At 36.9% G+C, this 22800-nt stretch overlaps 1 protein-coding gene across 1 annotated transcript in view; it reads left to right on the top strand.

Annotated features, from left to right (window-relative positions):
• Nucleotides 1–22800, top strand: part of Cdc2rk (cyclin-dependent kinase 10) — a 189696-nt gene that overhangs the window by 105088 nt on the left and 61808 nt on the right. The window contains exons 5-6 of the mRNA XM_090397623.1: nucleotides 1334–1403; nucleotides 20712–20771. Coding sequence (XP_090253749.1) covers nucleotides 1334–1403; nucleotides 20712–20771 — 130 coding nt within the window. The remainder of the gene's footprint in view (nucleotides 1–1333; nucleotides 1404–20711; nucleotides 20772–22800) is intronic.

Below are 22800 nucleotides of genomic sequence, written 5' to 3'. Positions count from 1 at the left end.
ACGAAAAACCCGAGTTTCCGGGAGGAAAAACTCGCTTGCCTGTGCCAGAGATCGACTAACTCGGGAACCGGTCAAAAAAAGGCTTAGAAAAATTTCCTCTAATCGCTGACTAGACTTGAAACAAAGTCTTCCTTCGTGCGGCCAAGCACCGTGGTGTGCAAACGCCACATCCACTGAGCTACACAGGCTCTTATGAATATTATGAATATTACTAATATTATGAATAAAAAAATAAAGAAAACTTAATTTGGAACAGACGTGAGGTGAGCTGTATTTTTTTTTATATTCAGATTATTTTCATTAATTTATAAAATAATTATCTTGAATTAAGTTCTGGAAGAATAAAATGTATTCGTGACTAAGATAATTAGCAAAAAAAATAATGACATTGTCTTCCAAGGTGATACAGTATTTAAGTGAATAAAGTATGAAAATACTTTATTCACTTTTTATAGGTAGTATTCTTGCTATAGTTAATTGTTCTCCTCTTTATCACACCTTCTACTGTACATGATGGCCAAATTGCACTTCTTATCCATTTTCTTTCAATAGGCAGTATGAATTGTATCTAGGTTTTGCTGGACATATATACGTCTGAGCTGGTAGGGAGGTTAAGGTACATAAGTAATTAACTTTTTAACCTGTTTTTGTGTTTTTATTCCACTTCCAAGTTCTTCTGTGTTCTACCTATTGCCATTGTTTAGGATTTTGCTAAAGTTGATCAGTACTGTTTTTATGTAGGTTTTCAATCATATACTTTGTTTTCCTTATTATATGTAAATTATCCGTACATTTCGTATGATGTAAATTTCATCTGTTCATTCCCATTTGTGGGATGGATTCTTTTACCTGTTCCTCCAGTCATTCGTTAAATGATTAGAGTAAGAGCAGACATCCAACATGGCACCCCTCTAGACTGTGTGTCTTGTTGCATTGCATGAATAATATGCATATTGTTCATTGAGTATACATCTGTTAATTAAATCATTGAAGATCAATGAATTTCCACATACTTCCTTGCATTTGTTCTAAAACAGCTTGATGTAGTTTCAGCTTCCTGAAACTATATGAAGCTGTCCAACAATTTCTGAGATATAGCCCAATGAATTTACTCACTGATTGTTTTATTGATTACTTTAGGATTTCATTTTTAAAAGTTCCAAACATGATAAAAGACAATTATTGGCTCAGTAACATATGCAAAACAATCATCAAGAAAAAACTCTAAGAAATTTATAGCTGTTTTCACAAATTATTTTAATATATAATATATATTTTAAATAATTTTAATAATTTTTGATTTTTAGCTAATTTTGTTATTTTTATTTTTAAGCTGATTTTGGGTTGGCTAGAAAATGCGAATCATCATTACAGCCCATGACTCCTGGTGTGGTCACATTATGGTATCTATTTTAGTTTTAGAATTTTTTGTAATTGAATTTTTGTGAATAATTGAAGAAATAAATAAATCAGGTATTGCAGATAATTGTTACGATATAGATTGCCTGTAATCTTTATTTATAGAACATGATGACCTTCAATATAACACTCTTTCTTGGGTGAGTGGATGGGAGGGGTGATGTAATGATTTCACCATTTTAACATCTTTTATTATTATTATTATTATTACATGACACCTTGAAGGAGTCCAAAGACTCATCGAGGGAGAGTACCCACTCTACAACTCTCCATGTGTCCACCACTTAATTCACTGCACCAAACTGCCACTCCCATCATCATTTACATTAACGCCATCTACTAACCACGCCACTAGTATTTTTTTGTCTGTAAATTGCATGTGTTCTGAAGTCAATTTGTCTGTATGTTGGATATAAAACCCTGCTACCTCCGTATAAGATCGCCTAACTCACCTTCAATTGAAAAAACCCATATTAAGATTCTTCCCATCATGAAGAGGATCAAACTTAGACCTTTTCCAATCAAAGTGTGAAACGTACTGTCAATCTTCCAATTATGCTATGGAGGCTACTACTTTTTATTATTATTATTTTTTTTTTTTTTTTTATGTGTATCCCACTCACAAAGGGCTGTAAGCTTATGTTACATTTATTACCATGGTGGGCTAAAGTGAGATAATCTGGTTTTCCCACTCTTAAGACCAAGTATACGCTTGTCCAAAAAACAGGATGATAGTCTCATGCTGGACAATGAAAATTGTTTTCCAGCATTGGTTAAATAAAAGGAGAGGGAGATCTCACAAAGAACAATGAAAATCATTGTTCAATAATGAAGAAAAAAGGGTTCTATCAACAGATAACATGAATACCTCTTCACCCCATCAAGAAGATAAAGCAATTAATATATACCAAGTTCTCTAAAGGGAGTAGAATATGACGATGTGTTGAATATTTATCCAGAAGAAGAAGAAATGATGGATACTGTCCAGCCACAATTCTCAAAACAAGAAAAAATTCAAGACTAATGAAAGCAAAGCCTCTCAGCATTGGAAGTCAGTTGATACCACCAAAAAGAAATAAGTAATAACTTTGTTAATAACAAAGAAGTAACAATGCGTGTTACAGCTAAAGATACACGTTTCACTTTTGATCAATCGGTAGACTTTTTAAGAGGTGCAAAGACAGCAATCTGATTCCTACTGTATCAAGCTGAAAAAGAAATTTACTTCTGCCAAAGCACTTCGGATCTATGCACATACAGAGAAAGCAATACTTGGGGAATAAATTCAAACAGCCTGCAGAAACCTAGCAATGATCCAAAATCAAGTTATGATCTGAACTCTTTAGTTATATGAATCCATATATGTTGAATGTGCTTGAAAGAAAATCACTGATAATTCAGCTAAACATATTCTGGAAAGTAATAAAGAAACACTTGAGGCTAAATTTCCTATTTTAAAACAATGACGAAATTTGAATGCCAGTCATATGAATCTAACCAAGCAGGATATTTTTCCCTGGAAAATAACTCTAACAGTGAACAACAAACAAGTAAGATGAGGAGCAACCATCCACATGCAGACAATGTTCATATGATCAACCTGTCTAGCCACACCCAGAATCTTCTTCTTCTGAATAATGATGAGCTTTCATTACTTAATAAAGATTTAAGCTTCGCAGTAGCACCTAGAACTGCTAATAAACTGGATGTTATATACCACATAAAAAGAGGCATTAAGTCTTCCAAATGTTATAGCTTATAAAATTCATTTAGAAACCACCAATGTTTTGAATAAAAAGAAAGCCATATGTCACAATCTTACAAAAACAAAACTAGCAGCAGTCAAGTCATTAAAAGCTAATCCGGATATAATTGTAACCAAACAAAACAGAGGTAATGCTACGATTGTCCTTAACAGATCAACTTACATTTATTAGATGAATCAACAACTCTGATAACAGCACTTATCAACTTATGAACTATAATCTGACTAACAGAACTAAGAAAAAAACTGAAATTACTTAAGTTTGTCACTTCTTGGTTATCGGACACTGTTAAAAAAACTGTTACCTTATGATGCCCGTTCTCCCAGAATATATGGTTCCTCCAAGGTGCACAAACATAACATTCCACTTCAGCCAAGTTGAGGGTATAGCAGCCCAAATTATTACCTGGCCAAGAAATTAGCATCAACACTCAAGGAGTTGGTAGGTCATTCCCCCTCCCATATAAAGCGCACACAACACTTTATAAGCAAATTTAAAAACATAACACTCGACAAAGATGATTTATTAGTCAGTTTGATGTTTCTGTCCTTTTCATAAATGCCTTAATCAGTGACACAAATCTTACAGAACAGATTTCTGCCCAAAATTATGGCTCTCTTTGTGTACTACATTCTGGTTGCTTCATGTGGAAAAATAATTTTTACCTACAAAAAGAAGGTACAGCCATGGGCTCACCACTCCCCCCCCCCCCACCACAATTAATAACTTTTATATGGAAGCTACTGAGCAACGTGTTGTGAATTCCTTTACTTTAAAACCTACAGTTTGTCTGAAATACATTGACAATGTTTTCGTTATGTGGCCACACGGCTGCCAAACGTTAAACACCTTCTTCGTCCACCTGAACAAACATCATGAGCGCATACAATTTACTATTGAAATTGAAAATCAGAACTCGCTTCCTTTCCTGGATACACTGGATGCTGGTCACTCATCTTCCCTCAAGCAGTCTGTCCTTCACTGCCCACCACAAGCCTACACATACCAGCCAATATATGCATGCTAACTCATATTACCACCCTTCACAAAAACTTGGAGTCATTAATACCCTCAAAAACAGAGCTATAACAATTTGCTCTAATGAACAAGCTCTTAAACAAGAATTGCAAATTATTAGCAATACATTTATAAATAATGGTTATAGCAAAAATACTATCAATACAGTTCTTCATAAAACTTCATAAAAAATACATGCAATATAGATTACAGTAAAACCATAGCTATCCCATACATTAAAGGATTATCAGAAAAAAGAAGTAGAATTCTACACCATTATAATCTTAATGCCACTTGTAAACCAACTATAATCTACTTATTACAATAAGGTAACAGCAGCATTGTATTTGGGAGAGGGATACACAGTAGTATATTTAGACTTTTGCAAGAGCTTTTGATAAATTACCGCATGATAAGTTGATGGTCAGACTAGAGCAGATGGGATTGGATATCAGACTAGTGCATTGGATTGGAGATTGGCTTTCTAATAGGTATTAACAAGTTGGTATGGGGGAGCAATATCCCAGAAGAGGAAAGTCACTAGTGCTGTTCCTCAGGAGTCTGTTTTAGGGCCATTGCTGTTTAATCTGTATGTTAATGATATTGGGGAAGATTTGAATGGGGATATACAGCTGTTTGCAGATGATACAAAGTTGGGGCGAACTATGAGGAGTAGAGCAGATGTTGTGGCCTTACAAGAAGACATGAATTAAGGAGATTCTGGTTCCATTGTATAAAGCTCTGATTAGGCCACATATGGATACTGCACACAGATTTGGTCACCTGGTTTTTAAAAGGATGAAAATATGTTGGAGAGGGTCCAGAGGCAATTGACCAAAATTATTTGTGATCTCTTGACTGGTCAATATGAAGAAAGGTTGAGATGATGCAGTTTGCAGAGTCAAATGGATAGGAGGAAGAGGGATGATATGATAGAGCCGTACAAGTTGATAAGAGGTTGTTATGGGATTAATGTTGAAATGGATTTTCATAAAATGGTGAGAGATTGGAGGAGATCAAGATGCCATCCCTGGAAGCTGTATATGGAGGGTGTGAACAAAGGAATGAGAAGCAGGTTTTTTTCATGGAGAGTTGTGATTGATTGGAATGCATTGCCTGAGAGCGTGGTGTTTGCAAAGAATTTGAATGTGTTTATGGCCCAGTACGATGAGCTGTGTGCATGACAAAAGGGATCTCCTAGATGAGTCTGTGACTCCAATAATTATATAATGAATGAGTTGGTTTCCATTTTGTTTATTGTTGATCTCAAAATTTAGGTTAGGTTAGGTTATACCTAACCTGTCAGCAGGTTTACATCACTACTAATTTCCTATTGACAATTTTCTTCAAATTAATCTGTTATCTGTCAAGACTCCAATGTCATCAGATCTTATCTTTCAGTCGTCTAAGGCACTTATTCAATTATTTCACCTAGATCTTGGTCATTCTTTGGGTCTTTTTTTTCTGCCCAAAAAAAAATCTTTTTGATAACCTTTTCTCTCCTCTTTTGTGTAAGTAAATATATCACCTTAGATTAGTTCTGCTTACACATTCCCAAATGCTAACAATGTCAAGTTTCTTCCCAATATCTATTTTTAATATGGTTCTGGCTTTGTTGTGATCTCTTCTCTACATTCTCCTAATTTTTCTTAGCACTCTCATATCTGTTGTCTTCAGTCTTTGATTAAGATTATTCTGAGAATTAGGTTATTTCTAATCTAATTCTCAGATTCATAAGTTAAAATGGGTTTGAAAACTGTCTTGCATATAAATAGTTTTGTGTTTTGACTGATTTCTCTCTCTTATTCCATGTAAATTTATTCACTTGACTCCCTACCATGCCAGCTGTGCTAATTCTGTTGTATCTTGTCTATTATGATAACTGTTAAATTCACCTCTTGATAACAACTATTAATTCTTTTTGTGCATAAATACAGTATGTGCAATAAAGTTTGTAATCATAATAGCACATTTGATGATTCATAATGCTAGACATATTTACTGTATGTCAGATAGGTGAAATAGAGTTTTTCATGCCAAATGTGTTATAACAGTTATTCAACTTTGTTAAGTCCTGAGATTTGTACATTATGCAAAGAGCTGAAAGTAATGTCTCCAGTTTTGATATCAGGATTATTGCCACTTCATTATGCGATCCATATAGGTGATGAATAGCAGTGGAGATAGCATGCACTGTTTTCCCTGATTGTACATCAAACCATCCTCCTAACATTTCTAACTGCTGAGAGGTTACACACACGTATTATAGTGTTCTGGATAATGTTCCTCATTCATCATATGAATTTCAGCATTTCAAACAGCTCTTTTTCTGATCTCTTATTATATGCCTTTAATAGATCAAAAATGAAATGAACCTTATTATATTTCCATGATTACTGTTTATCTTCAAGTACAAACATGATTCTGGCAACACTTATTTGACTTGTTACAAGTTCCTTCACTTGGTTATGAAGTAAGTTATACTAAATGTGAAATTATATTCTTATTTTAATCCTTTACCTAAGCATATGCAAACAGTTTTCATGTGAAATATCTTCATAAGACTGTTTGTGAATGCAGACTGTTGGCTTCACATCAATTCCCTAGGTATCCCATAATGCAAAGCACTCTCTTTCCTTTGGAGATATATATTTCTATGCATTATAAAGAGATCACCAGACATACTATGAAAACTCAAATCACTACATCCTATCCCTCCATAACTTTATGGCTTTCCAAAGATACATAAGCTTGATGTCTCCTTAAGTCCATTCGTGGATATCATCAGTTTGCTAACTTATGCTTTATTGGAACATATTTCTAGAGTCCAATAAATCAGATCCTCTGACTCCTACATCAGGAATTCAGCCTATTTCATCCAGAAGTTGTCTAATATTGACATATCACCTTCTGACACCCTTGCAAGTCTGTACACAATATCACTTTACTAATGTTTCAGTGAATGATGTTATATCTTGCTAGAAATCTTTTTCCAGCAGACATCATATACCTTCCTTGAATTCATTCATGCTATCTGCATTCACAATCTCTAAATGCAAACCATTCCAGTCAAACACTGCGCTATAAAAGAAAAATCTAGTTCTCACCCCTTTCTTGACCTGAATTCCATCTACTGGTATCTGGTATGACTCTTTCAAACGTGTGTAGGATCTGTTGTCCACATATTATTATTATTATCATCAGCATCTGACCTTCATGGAGTCAAATGACTAATCACAGGAGGTCCATACGCTCTCATGTATAAAGAACATTGAACTGTGCCTTAAACTCATTCACAGTTTCCACACTCTCAAGCAATGCATTCCACTCACCCTTCGCTTCCATGCAAAGCATTCCACTCCCCTACACATGCCCCCCCCTTTATGTAGCTTCCAGGGATGGCCTCTTGTTCTACCCATGTCTTTCTGTGCTCTATGAAAAATCTCCTCCACATTAATCTGATAACAACCCCTCACCAACTTATATGTTATAATATTCCCTCTCTTTCTTCTAATCACAAGCCTCTGCAAGTTGCATTCCCTCAATCTCTCCTCATATCTGATATTTCATACACCTGATACTGACTTAGTAAACCTTCTCTGGAAACTCTTCAGTACATCCTCATCCCCCCCCTCTTGAAAACCAGACCAAATCTGTGCACAGTAGTTCACGTGTGGCTTGATCGAAGCCTTATACAACTTCTTTTGTTCTACACATCAGTGTCCTCCTCATTACTGCCATAATCCATTGTGAGGTTCTTACACTTTTAGCAATGTCACATCTAAATTTCAAGTCTCTGTCCAAACATCACTCCCAGATCTCTTATCTGTTTCACCTCCTTCAGAATTTCTCCATTATTTGTTTACTCTGCTAACAGCCTTACCTACTGAATCTCGAGATCTTACATTTTGCAACATTAACCTGATAGCTTCACTCATTTGTCCACTCACATAGTCTATTCAGATCCTCCTGGAAGGCCACAACATTTGCCCTACTTCTTTCCAACTTAGCACCATCAGGAAACTGCTGCACATCACCAGTTAAGCTAGTCCCATTTTCATTTAAACAATAATGGTCCCTTAACAGATTCCTGTGGCACTCCACTAGTAAAAATCCTGCAATATCTCCCTACCAAGTGAAGATATTGCAATAACAAGAGAGGCAAAGACTTTCATGGAAACTAAGATAAATAAAATGGAAATGGATAGCATATTACAAAACTTCGATGCGAATACAGCTATGGAATTAGATGGTATACCAGCTTGAGTTTTACATGAAGGTGCTAGGGAATTGTCATTGCCTTTGACTACATTGTTTAATCTAAGTCTTAGCTCTGGATTAGTCCAAAAGGGCAGAAAGAGGAAAATAGTTCCATTGCATAAGGGAGGCTCCAAGACTAATGTAACAAATTACCAACTGATCAGCATATCAGGAGTTTTGTCAAGGTACTGGAGAAGTTGGTCAAAAGTAAAATATAGGAATGGAAGCAACATGGTTTTGTGAAGGTTGGTTGTGCCTCAGCAGCTTGTTCATGTTTTATAATACAGTGCCAGGTGAGTTGGATAAAGGTAATGTGTTTACAGTGACTGCTGGATTTTGCAAAAGCCTTTGACAGGATACCACATGGAATTATAATTAATAAACTGCAGCACATGGGGATAGATATAGGATTGTTGAGGTGGATAAGGGTATAGTTGATGGAGAAATATCAAGAGTAGTTTACTTAGGAGTAGAGTTCAGAAAAATGCCTGTGACTAGTGGCATGCCACAGGGCTCTGTTATTGGACTGCTACTGTTTAATTTGTGATGTAGGAAATGATATAGGAAAGAATCTGAGAGGGACTGTTCAGTTGTTTATCCCTGATGCAAAATTGGATTGAGTAGTTAATAAAGATGATCTTAAAATTTTGCAGGATGATTTGGATAGACTTGCAGTCTGGACAAAGGATGTCAGTTTAATGTGGCAAAGTGTTGTAAAACTCAATGTCCAGATCCAGTTGCCGAGAGAGCAGAGGCAGTCGGCAGAGGACCAGACTTTATGGCAAACCCACGGCAGAGGAAAAAATTGGGAGAACAACTGATGCCTAGTGCCAGTCTAATGCTGCGGGAAGTCAACCAAAGCCAAAAGCCGCAGAGCGATCTTCAAGCCTGTATGCTGAAACTTCTGAGTACCGGGAAGATTGCAGTCCAAGACTCACTGATATTCTGATGAAAAGTCCCCTGAAGCAAGACTCTCCAGGCGGAAACCTAAGGCCTGGGACGAAAGGAAAACCATAGAGACTTTGATGCAGGACTTTTGGAAGGTGTCATGACAAAGAGCCTCTGTGAGTGTGTCCCATCTTTTTTATGTACATTCTTTTTGTAATCTAAGAGATATGTCATAGATGGACTGATAAGAAATATCTATAAGAGAGTCCTCTGATTTGTTGATAACTGGAATATAACTTGTAAGAGAACTTGCCATAGCTAGCTAATCTCTTTATGAGTAAATTAGTCTCGGCAATTTGATTTTCTAAAGCAGAGAAGTAACAGAGTAATTACATTGTATAGTATAGTCATTTAATATTGAAAAGAGAAAGTTTGTTTCTTTATACCAAAAGTATATAAGGATAGGTAGAGAGAAACCTCCCTATCGCTTATTTAATGTACTTCATTTTTTTATTGTAAATAAATATGTTTTAATTATATGTCGATAGAGTGCCGCCTGATTGTTTATTTTACAGTGCACTGTTCCTAAATAAATGTGAAATTAAGAGCGGGAAACCAAGTAAGTAGCCGAAGCGTATAGTTAAGTGCAAATAGACCACGACTGTTTGTGTAGTTTTACTGAAGGAATTTGTATTAGAGAAAGAGAGAGAGAAGTCAACCGGCCATATTACTGAGTTTTATGCCAATTAAAAGATACTGGTGGCACAGTCTTTTCAAATAAATTTTCTAGTATCCATAGGCATAAAACTCATAGTTCAAAAGGTAGATAAACTAAGTACACAATAGTAAGAAGAATATTGAGAATAAGAAAGGAATATATAAAATTAATAATAACGGCTTATAAATAAAAAGTAATAGCACACAAGTTTACAGTGTAAGGGTATGCATATATTATCAATACCACATTGATGGAACTGTACTCCAGGAAATTGACAAAGCTAGGGATTTGGTAGTGTTGGTACGTAGGGAGTTAAAGTTAGAAACCGCATAACAAGCCTCATTGAATTACTTGGTTACTGAAGAATACTTTGACAAATAGAAACAAGCAGGTTATTATTCCTCATTATCAAGCCTTGATAATCTGGTCACCTGAGTTTCTTGTTGATTAGGAAGTGGTGTGAGAGGATCCAGAGGCAAGTGACCAAGATGGTAGCAGGTCTATGGAATGAACTTTATGGGTTACAGAAATTGGTTGTCAGGTGGAAAAGGGGTGATATGATTGATTGAGACATACAAATTGCTGAAGGGTTTTTACATGATTAATACAGAGGAAATTTTATCAAAACAGGTCTGGTGGTGAGAGAACTAGAGGCCATTTTGGAAAAACTGAGCAAGAGTGTAGTTAGCAAGGGTATTAGAACAAGATTTTTCGCTTGGAGAGTGATGAATGAGTGGAATTGGTTGCCAGAATCCGTGGTGAGTGCTGTGACTGTGAATGAGTTCAAAGTATAGTATGATAGATTATTATTATTATTCATGACACCACCAAGGAGTCCAAAGACTCATCGCAGGAGGACACCCACTGTACAACTCTCTTTGTCCCCACCACTACACTGAACCTTTAATACCAATCATCTACATCACTGCCATCTACCACCCACCACAACAACTAGTATTTTTTGTCTGTAAATTGTGTGTGTTCTGAAGGGCCTATTTGTCTGTATGTGGGATGAAAAACTCAAGTTTCCGGTAGAAAAAACCTTGCTACCTCCTTATGAGATCGGCTAACTCACCTTCAATTGAAAAATGTTGGATAGAACTTGGTATGATGTTTAGGGCCTCCCTCAATGAGTCTAAAGACTTCATGGAATAGTCCATAACGATGATATTTGTGTAATACCATCTGTTACAATTTAGCTACCAGTTTGTCATGTGGCAGTCTATCAGAGACCATTGAAAAATCAGGTATATCCCTGTATATGCATCCTCTTGCAAATCCATCCAAATATGCAGCAGCCAATCAACACCTTCTAACATTTCAACTCAAAACCTACAGAAAAAATTTTTCCTATTCTTCATTCATTCCTTCTACTGGTGCCTTCTTGAGCAATCTCCCATATGTGTTTCCCAAGGAATACAGGCTCTCAGCTTTTCAAGTCAGATGCGAACAAGTTCCTTATTTCCCATCCATGGTACCAGGGTACTATAGACTGACCAACTTCTCATGGATAGATTTTCCATAATAATAATAAAAATCTCCTTTATCCAGTGGAATTATCACCTTGCTGTAATATGCCAGAAGATTGCCTCAGCATTGCTTTTTCCCCTAACAAACCCATGCTGACCAAGAATACTGCTATTTCGGAATTTCCATTTCTGAATCCTAGTCATCACTAACTTTTCTAACACCTTAACAAAAATTCCAGATACACAGACTAACCTATAATTTGTAGCTTCATTCTTATCCCTCTTCTGTTTGTGAAGTAGAACATTTTTCCCACCTTCCACTCCTTTGGGGCTCGTCCTGTTGCAAGACTCATGTTAAAGAGGCATGTCAGAGGTGCCATTAATTCCTTAGCACATTCCTTCAAGACATATGGTGATATGTCAAGTCCTATTGCCTTATTAACATCAAGTTTACTTAATTCTTCATATATCTCCTGTTCATTCACCATCAGTCCTTCTTCTGCTATATCTTCTAGACTCCTGCTTCTCATGAGGTCACATTCATGAGGATGAAATACACTGATAAACTGATCATTGAATACTTCAACCATATCCTCTGGCACTGGCAGATTGGTAACCAATCTTCCAATGTTATCAACTAGCATTATTCTTCTGTAGTCATTTTTCTTCTGCATGTGCCACATATTGAAAGAACTCGCTATGATTTTTCTTAGCTTGATTAATTTTACTCTCATACTGAACTTCTGCTGTCTTACCAAGTCGCCTTCCTGGCCAGCCATTTGTGCTCTTCATATAACTGATTATTACCAACTCAGGTGATCACTTTCACCAACTGGGGGAAGATTAGACACTCCATTCACAATCGCACATCATTGCCTCTGCAGTGTCTTCTTCCAGGTTTCATGCTTGATCTCTTCATTCATTCATTTTACTACTCCTACCTTGTTTATTATCTTCTTCCAGGTTTCATGCTTGATCTCTTCATTCATTCATTTTACTACTCCTACCTTGTTTATTATCTTCTTCCAGGTTTCATGCTTGATCTCTTCATTCATTCATTTTACTACTCTTACCTTGTTTATTATCTTCTTCCAGGTTTCATGCTTGATCTCTTCATTCATTCATTTTACTACTCCTACCTTGTTTATTATCTTCTTCCAGGTTTCATGCTTGATCTCTTCATTCATTCATTTTACTACTCCTACCTTGTTTAGCCTTTTAACCTTTGGAATAGACTCGGACATTGCTGCTGTTAAATAGAATAGCTCTTGATCAATACACGTGCAGCATCTGTCTCTCTATTTAACTCCTCTTCTTTCCATGCTATATCTTCTTGCTACTCCTAAGCTTTTCATAATCACCAACCTTGTAGTTTCACATATATCCCTTCTTCACAGAAGTTCTCACTTGACTGGCTACAACCCAGGTGATAACTGTCATCAACTGGGGTAAGATAAGACTCTGCATTCTCAATCATGTCCTCTAATGATATAACCAGATCTAAGACTCTTAACATTCGTTTGTCCTCAGTTACATATTGCCTAAGATTGTTGTCCCTTAAGAACTCAAGAAATTCATTGTCCTTATTCTCTGATGCTATCTCTTCATTCCAGTCAATATTGCTGTAATTCAAATCACCCATAATGAACACCCTTCACTTGCTCACTAAGCCAAGACATTTCTTTGTCTCTGCCCCCCCCCATATTCCCTGGCCTGTAGCAACACCTAACCAAATATCTCATTCTGTCAACCTCGACCTCACACCATACTGCTTCTAAACCACTGCCATTTTTTCCTGCCTTGTATCTCAACCTTATATGGACATAATTCCCCTGCTGTTATCAGCAGCACTCCCCTCCCTTCTTATCCTCGTGACAGGGCCGGACTGAGAGTATCTGATGCCCCTAGGCAAAGAAAATTTAGGTGCCCCTATACATTGTCTCTCTATATATATTTTGTCATACTCACACAAGCACACACGTACACCTACACATACCTGAAGTCTTAGCGTCCCTGGGCGATGGCCTAGGTTCACCTAATGATAAAACTGGCCCTGCCTTGTGATAAACATCATACCCCTCCATTTCTCTTCCTGTCAAGATATCTTTCTCATCCAACCATGTTTTACTTATTCCAACTATTTTCAGGCAAATAAACTTAACCAGTGCAACAGTGTCATCTCCCTTAGTTCTGATACTTCTGGCATTTTAAAATAAGCATAACAGCATTTCTTGGTCTAGAACCAGTCCTATCCATGCCACCTCTCATCTGTGACTTCTCCACACTTGCTTCTGTCTGTTCACCTTTGTCCTATATGCTCCCAGACTCAATACCCTTATGTATTCCACGCCATTCCATTCCTATACTGACCATCCCCATACGTGCATACATTACAGCTTTTAGAATCCACTTTCCTTACAATGTTTCCCTGGCCCACCTCATTTCCTTGTCCTCACATTCTCATCTGCATTCACATTGGTCTCAACTAGTCCATTCTCCTACTTCTTTACATCATCTCTGACTTCCACTGATACCTTTCAGCATTGCAGGTCCACTCTGAATTCTATTTGCAGTTTTTGCTATATGACCCCTGAATTTCAACTTACTTTCTACTAAAACTCCAAGATCCTTGGCCTGGTTATTCTATTCTAGCATAATCCTTCCAATATAATATGCCATTGAATATCTCATTACACCAAATTACATAACTTTACCTTTACTAGCATTGAACCTATAGCCATTTTCACATGCCCACAATTCCAGCTTATTCAAATCATTCTGCAGGTGCTGCATTCCAAATTATATTTGGGATGCAGCACCTGCAGCATGATTTGAATAAGCTGAATGATTTGAATTATATTTGGAATGCAGCACCTGCAGCATTCTGCAGGTGCTGCATTCCAAGCTATCTTTGCATCATCAGCAAATAGCTGTATGTCTCCTGTTAGATCCCTCCCAGTGTCACTGATGTAAATATTGAATAACAATAAACCAAGGACTGATCCTTGTGGTACACCACTAGTGACCTCAAATTTTGCAGGCTCACATGCTCCATACACCACTTTTTGATATGTCAGTCAGCTATCTGCTTATCCATATTATGAGGTAGTTTATAATCCAATCCCCATATCCTCCAACCAACATATGCAACAGCCTTCTATGCTCAATCTGTCAAAAGCTTTAGCAAAGTCCAAAAGTATCATGGTGTATCTATTCTCCCTGTCTAACTCAATTGTCACATTATTATAGAATGCAAGTTACTCAGAATCAACCTTTCCTTAGAATCTCCCATGTGCTGAGATTATATAGTCTGTTCAACTGAACACTCTTTTAACGTATGTGCTGATCTCCCTGTCAGTTCCTATTGCCGAATTCATATTCAATTTATGCAACAGCTCTGGTACCTTCTCATCATACACCTGTGTTTCTTCTTCCAGTGTAGAGGTAGCATTCAGCTCAATGGTGCATACACTAGGTTGTTAGCTTTTTTTTAGAAACTGGATATTCATTACTCATATTTGTAGATTTAGGGAAAAGAAAGAAAGAATGAAAAGAAAGAATAAAAGAAATGGATATTCATTAGTTGAACAATCTCTTCTGCATCTGCCAGAATCATCACTCCATTTTAATAATTTTAGTTAATAATGATAGTAGTTAATAGCTGATAATGGCTGTTATATTATGGCTGTTACAATGAAATGAAATAATAGTTATTAACAGTTATTAATTCACAGCAAATTGCCAAAATGCAAAGAGATATAATGAGCAATGACATCTTAAACAGAGTACAGTGGTCCCCAGCTTTTCACTGTTCTGATCTTTCACCTCTTTCAAATATAACCACGATCCTTATATTCACCAGATGGTTTGCTCTTTCACCATGATTCACCGACCTTCCACGTGCTTCTTCTCTCAATCAACTCGCATTCAATGTATTTATAGAAGTCATGCACAATGCATCTCTTAGAAATTGTGTGCTGCGTGTCTCTTATATTTGTGCTTATCATACAAATGTAAATAACTGCTTATAAAAGCAGTTATTTAAGTTTTTCACTGGACAGAATGCATTTGCAAGCTAAATAAAGGATAGATTCTGGTTTTTGCTAGTGCGCTGGTTCCTAACCTGGTGAATAAATTAGGGGGCGTGGATTCCCCCCCCCCCCCTGTATATGAAACTGTAGTTTGGTTTATTCATGACAGAATCATATTGCTAAAACTTTGTATGGGTGAATTTGGTGTTATATAAATTGTCATTGGTCGTAATTGAAAAGTGTTATATGAGTGGATTGTCATAAAGCAAAGCATTGTGCAGTGGGTCATTACTGTATATCATTTACTACATCTCACCCACATTGCATTGTTCTTTATACCCTCACACAGCTCATTGTTAATATTCTGCCTTGTACACACTAGCATGCCTACTACTGTTGATCATTTGTTATTCTCATGTTGAAATATCTTGCAAATAAAACTGTTTTACTTTTTTACTTTATTGTAATTGTTTCATTTGTCCTAATGTTTACATTTAGATTCTCATCATCATGAGACAAGTGTCTCTTAAACAATCTCTCAATATACCGGATTAAATTCTATAGAAATGCTAAGAGTGATTCCGAAAGGTTGAAAGAAATGGTAGAATCAGTACTGGTGTTTGTTGATTTATTGTTCTGCCTCCAGATCTTAAATTATCAACTCAATAACAAGTCTTAAATTATCATTACTTTTGAGAAAACTGAATGAAGACAAGAGAACCTTTTGATAACTTATGGTAGGGTTTTTTTTTTTTTTTTTTTTTTTTTTTTTTTGAATGTGCTGAATATAGGCCACTGGATAAATGTTAGATACAAGTAGTGCATTGTACACGTTCTGTGATTTTCTACTAGAAAGCCATCAAAAGAAAATTGAACAACCTGTATGACAGAAGGGCTTCTGATCTTGATGGTATCTCACCACTGTAAGAGATTTTGTTTCTTAACTGACACTTGCCCTTCATCATTTGTACACTATATTATACTCAGTTGGCATCCAGCCTACAGCATGGAAAAAGTTCATAATTGTTTTCAGAAAGTGGAGATAAGTGTCTGCTACTAAATCTGTTGTTCTTGCTTCAGTGCTAACTGAAGTAATGGAGAAGGTCATCAAAAGTCAACTTCTTCTCCACCTGGAGAACTGTCATCTAATCAGTAACCACCAGTGTGAAATCTGTCAGTTGGGATTCACCAACAGATTCCCATGATACCTCTGATGTGTATCATGGATAGGTTTGGAGAGGCCTGTGCTGTTGTATTCAATGTTTCCAGACCACTTGATAGGATTTGGCATTGAAGACTTCTCATCAGGTTGCCATGTGGTGGTCTGTCTTCCACTCTTTGTGATTGAATTGCCCATTTCGGATCACTCACTCTACATAGTGGAGGGTTCTCACTTTAGATTTTTATACTGATTGGGGTGTTTCTAAGGGCTGTGTTATTTCACCTACTCTCTTCCTCATATATAATGGCAAACCTTCTCTCACTGACTTTGAACCTTGTTGACAGTTTGCTTCTAATGGTTCTCTCTGTGCTTCTGGGTTTTTTTTTAGAATGCTCAGCTTAGCATTCAATCCTGGTTCCCTCCATCTCTCTCTCTCCTAAGAATGATACTTACCTTTAGCCTTACTGTACATTCAGATCTCTTTTAGCATCTTCTTAGCTTCCAAAAAACTTGACTTTTTTCCCCTCCTCGTTACATTACTTTTTATCTCTACAGCTAATAACTCTGTACAAATCCAAATTCTGCCAAACCTTGGAATGCTGTTCTCACATTTGGGAAAAGTTCTAAAAAAAAAAAAAAGTCTTGATGTTATTCAGATGAGAGATTTCAGCTAATGGTTATCAGACTTGCTCCAGTCACACTCACAGACAATTAGTTTCCACATTGTGTTTTGTTCAGTAGAAATGACATACATTATGCCCTCCCCCCACCTCATTTCTGCTAAACAAGCAATAGCTGCTAACCTGCTACTCCATTCATCATTCATTCAACCTAGTTTATTTTTGCAAAATAGCCCCTTCCATAAAGTATTCCCTAAAGATCTGCAGCTCTTCAAATGAATATAAACATATATTTTTCTTCATCTACTTTGCCTCCACATGGCATTGGTTTGCTGTAGACTTTCCAGACTTTTATATTCTAGTAGTAAGACTTATACGTTGGTTAGACATAACTGGTAATTAATTTATGGAATTAACAACGCATATAAAGTATATTAATTAAAAATAACTTTAATGAATCACTTCTATATTTCGGCAATGTCACATTGCCATCTTCAGGAACATAAAGATATGGTATGTGCACTAAGGAACTAACAAAGCAAATGAGGAAGAAAGTAAGAAACTAATTTTGTTCCTAAAGTCCTAATGGTGCCCTCTTGCGGGCTAATTTGGTAGTCTTGGCAGTTGGGCTGAAGTTCTCATAATGAAAGTCTCCCAAATTTGGGGCAGTTTCATGCACCCAAATTTGTTGAGGTTAGGAACGTTTTTTAGAGCTGCTGAAGATTCTTTGAATAATCTTTCGTATTTAACACGTTCGCTGCCACGCTACTTCGGCATGGTCTGTTCCCCTACGCCGAGCAATTTCACTTCTTCAAGGTCAGTACAATAATCTCGTTACCTGAGGTAAGCGTCCTACGAGTATACTCGTAGTTGGCTTGTACAGAGCATATACGGTCTATGAGAATACACAGTTTTGATGCTAGCCCCACAAGCCAAGAATTTTCACTTCTTCAAGGTCACTACAATAATCTCGTTCCCGGAGGTAAGCGTCATACGAGTATACTCGTAGCTGGCTTGTGAAGCAGGTTTACCCACTACGAGTATACTTGTAGTTGGCAGCGAACGTGTTAAACTTGCTGCGATGGATTATTTTTGTTTTCTTCCAACGAATTTTATGGTGGGTATCTAAGGCATGGTCTGCCAGCCCAGAGCGGCTGTACTGGTGAAACCGGATGTAGTCTTGGTGTTCTGAAATCCTGATATTTGTTGTTCTGCCTGTTTGGCCAAAGTAGGACAATTTGCAGCTGCAAGGGACCTGGTATACACCAGGTAGGTCTAGGGGAAGTGGTTGGTCTTTGGTAGAGTGGATAAGGGATGCCAACTTTTTATATGGTCTGTAACAGGAAGTAAGGTCATATTTTTTGAGGATATTAGTTATTTTTTCAGAGGTGCCCTGGATGTAGGGGATAGTGATAGACTTGGTGTAGTCTTTATTGTGGAGGGGGGGGGGGGTTTACAGGTTTTAGTATTTTTTGGATTTTTTTGGGGTTATAGCCATTGGCTAAGAAAGTGTTGAGGATGTGGTTTAGTTCCATAGTCAGGGCCTTGTCATCTGAGCAGATTAATTTTGTCCTGTTATATAGTGTTTTTATCACCCCATATTGTTGTGAGGGGGGGGGGGGGGATTGCTGGTGAATGTATCTGCCAGTGTGGGTGGGTTTTCTGTAAACAGAGAAAACCAAAGATCCATCAAGCTGGCCGGTGATTAAAGTGTCTAGGAAGGGGAGGGTGTTGTTTTCCTCTTTTTCTAAGGTTAACTGGACTCTGGGATGTTGGTTGTTTAAGTGTATTAGGAAGGAGTGGAGTGTGTCTGAGCCATCTGGCCAAATAGCAAACACATCATCCACATAACGAAGCCAAATAGTGGGTTTTTGTGGGGCGGAGTTTAAGGCTTTCTCTTCAAATGTCTCCATAAAGAAATTGGCCAAGGGTGGGAAAAGTGGTGAACCCATGGCTGTCACCTCTATCTGTTTGTAGAACTTTCCTTGCCAAACGAAATAGCCTGAGTTCATTGTGAACTGAAATAGGGCTGAGATATCGGGAGGAAACTTGGCTTGGATGAGCTCAAGGGTTTCTTTGAGTGGGACATTAGTGAATAGGGAGGAGACGTCAAAACTGACCATTATGTCAGTGTGTTGGAGTGTGAGGTTTTCTATACTGGCTTTAAAGTGGGCCGAGTTTTTTATGTGTGATGGTGTGTTGCCAGTGTAGTGTGTGAGCGTTTTGGCTAAATGTTTGGCTAATTTACATGTGGGGGAATCAATGCCATCCACTATGGGATGCAACGGCACATTTTGTTTATGTATTTTTGGGAGTCCATATAATCGGGGGGGGGGGTCTAGAGTTATAAGGTTTAAGTTTGTTGGTGACTTTCGTAAATTAATTACCAGACTTTTATATGTGGAATAATATTATTATAATATTTATAGACAAGATAATTTTAAAACCTGTATTTTTATTGCATAAAATATCAGCAGCTGGAGCGTAATGACATCATCTACTCAGTGGACAAAAAAATGTATTAACTATAGACCTTCAGCATTTATTTTATTTTTTTTTATCTGTGTATGATGGACTCACAGCTAATGGCCTGAGTACATGGCAGTAGTTAGTGTGGTGTGAGTAATTGGAGACCTTGTAGAAAGTAAATTATACTTCACAACAAATAATTTCTTGTTTAATCCTTTATCCATGTGTAAGCATAAGTTTGAGTGTGAAGTAACCTCACATCTAGGCGCTATCCATATATAGAGGCTGTTGAGTTCACATCATTTACCTCAGTATATCATAATATAAGACACACTTCCTTTTTTGGGTGTGTATATTGTTATGCATTATTAGGGGAGGGGAGGGATCACTACCCAAAACAGTTACAACCTTTATTGAGGTCTCATGAGAGCCAAACCCTAGGAAGGTACCAAGACTGAACTAATGCAGAAGTCATATATTTACCATACACAAGTAGTAAAAGAGTGTATCACTGTATTATTAAAATACTCTGGATCTTCATTGGAGACCTTGAGCTGGGGGGGGGGGGGGGAAACAGGAAGCTTGAAGTTGAGAACTGGACTTAGCAACATAATGTGGAATTATGGACTTTAGGAAGGACTAGTACCTTCTTCTCCATAACTGTTAACTTCAACTATCTGATATTCATTATGAAAGACATTAATTTCCAATAACAAATACTTTTACTCTGAACCTCAATCCATGATGGTCAGAAGAATCTGAAATGTAATGCTATCCTGCTTATTTATAAGGTATTTTCTAATAATATAGCTAGTATTTTAAAATTCTGTATCTGTGATACTTTTAACAATATGTTTAGTGACAGAATTGAAATTTTTTTTTTTCTTCAAAGGTATAGAGCTCCAGAACTATTGCTAGGCAGCACTACTCACAGCACTGCAATGGATACATGGTAAGTTTTCAAAGTAGCTTTAAATATATTAAATGCCAAAAAAAATTTTTTTGTACATATTTATGATTCTGAGGACTAGACAAGATAATTTTAAAACCTGTATTTTTATTGCATAAAATATCAGCAGCTGGAGCATAATGACATCATCTGCTCAGTGGACAAAAAAATGTATTACCTATAGAACTTCAGCATTTCATAAAACATTGTTTTTAACTTCTTCATGAGAATAACCATTCAATTGATATTTCATTTATCTAGTATTTCTCTGAATGTTCTCATCTGTACATTTAGAGCTGAATGTGATGTGCACAGTTCATATGGTTTATTCATATTTCATCAACAGGCCAAGCTCTGTTATGGCTGAGTTTTAATCTACCAAAATTGAACAAATGCTTAATTGAAGCATTTGTTCAATTACTAGCTATTCACTGCTAGTTGAAGCTTTCCTCTCAATCAGAATCAAATAAAGTAACCAAAAACCTGCAGATAGCAGACTTATTGCTATCCAAAAGTGTTGTAATAGTTTTGAAGTTCTTCACATTGGTCATCAAATTATATTTGAAAGAACAAAACAGTTATTATTATTATTATCATTTGTGACACCTCCAAGGAGTCCGAAGACTCATCACTGGAGGACACCTATTGTACAACTCTCCATTTCAACCACTTCAACGAACCTCTACTACCAATCATCAACATCAGCACCATCTACTGGCCACTACCACCACCATAGCTAGTATTTTTTTGTCTGTAAATTGCGTGTGTTCTGAAGGGCCGATTTGCCTGTATGGGGATGAAAAACCCGAGTTTCCGGGTGAAAAAACCCTGCTACCTCTGTATGAGATCAGCTAACTCACCTTCGATTGAAAACGTCCGTATAAAGATTCCTCCCATCATGACGAGAATCGAACTTGAGCCTTTTCCATTCGAAGGGCGCAACGTACCGTCGTTCTTCCAATTGCGCTACAGAGGCACTTATATAAACATCATCATCATCAAATTCCTGCCATGTACCCTCAAGGGGTGTACAGGATATGACAGTACTACATGAAAAAATTACACCATTACTAACTTCCTATCTACAATTTTCCTCCAAATCAGTCTGTTACTTGTCAAGACTCCAACATTATCAGATCTTATATTTCTATCGTCTAAGGCATTTTGTACCGTATCAATCCACCTATATCTTGGTCTTCCTCTGGGTCGTTTTCCTGCCAACCTGGCAGAGAACACTTGTTTTGCTAATCTTTCCTCTCCCATTCTATTTAAGTGACCATACCACCTAGGATTAGCTCTGCTAATGCATTCCTGGATGCTGACAATGTCAAGTTCTTTCCTAATATCCTCATTTTTAATATGATGTTGCCATTGATGCCATCTGTTCACACCTCTAATCTTTCTCAGGACTCTCATATCTGTAGTCTCTAGTCTTTGGTCAAGTGTTTTACTTCTGACCCAGCTCTCAGATCCATAAGTTAAAATTGGTTTGAACACAGTCTTGAATACAGCTAATTTAGTGTTCCGACTAATTTCTTTCTTATTCCATATGAATTTATTCAATTGACTTCCCACGATACCAGCTTTGCTGATTCTGTTGTCTATTTCTATATTTAGTTTACCATCTTCAGTAAAAATTGTGCCTAAGTAGCTGAAATGTTTTACTTGTTCCACAGGTTCTCCATTCACAACACAGTTGACATTTTCAATGATTCTGCCTATTTTCATTGTCTTTGTCTTTTTATTGCTGACCTTCATACCATATCTATTACAAGAGCTATTCAATTTAGTCAGAGAATCTTGCAGACTTGTAGCGGATTTATTTAGAAGTATAACATCATCCGCAAAAAGCAAAGAGCTGACATTAACATCTCCAATTTTGATATCAGGTTTAATACCACATTCCTTCATAATGTGATCCATATAGATAATGAATAACAGAGGGAATAATGTACATCCTTGTCTCACACCAAATTTAACATTAAACCATCTTCCTGTACTTCCTTCAATTCTAACTGCTGACTCACAACTC

The sequence above is a fragment of the Typopeltis vanoorti genome, chromosome 9 (genome assembly GCF_054136105.1).
Source record: "Typopeltis vanoorti isolate ZY-2024b chromosome 9, IOZ_Tvanoo_1.0, whole genome shotgun sequence".
Lineage (NCBI taxonomy): Eukaryota > Metazoa > Arthropoda > Arachnida > Uropygi > Thelyphonidae > Typopeltis > Typopeltis vanoorti.
The sequence above is the reverse complement of the archived record's forward strand: the minus strand, read 5'-3'. Positions and strand labels throughout refer to the sequence as shown.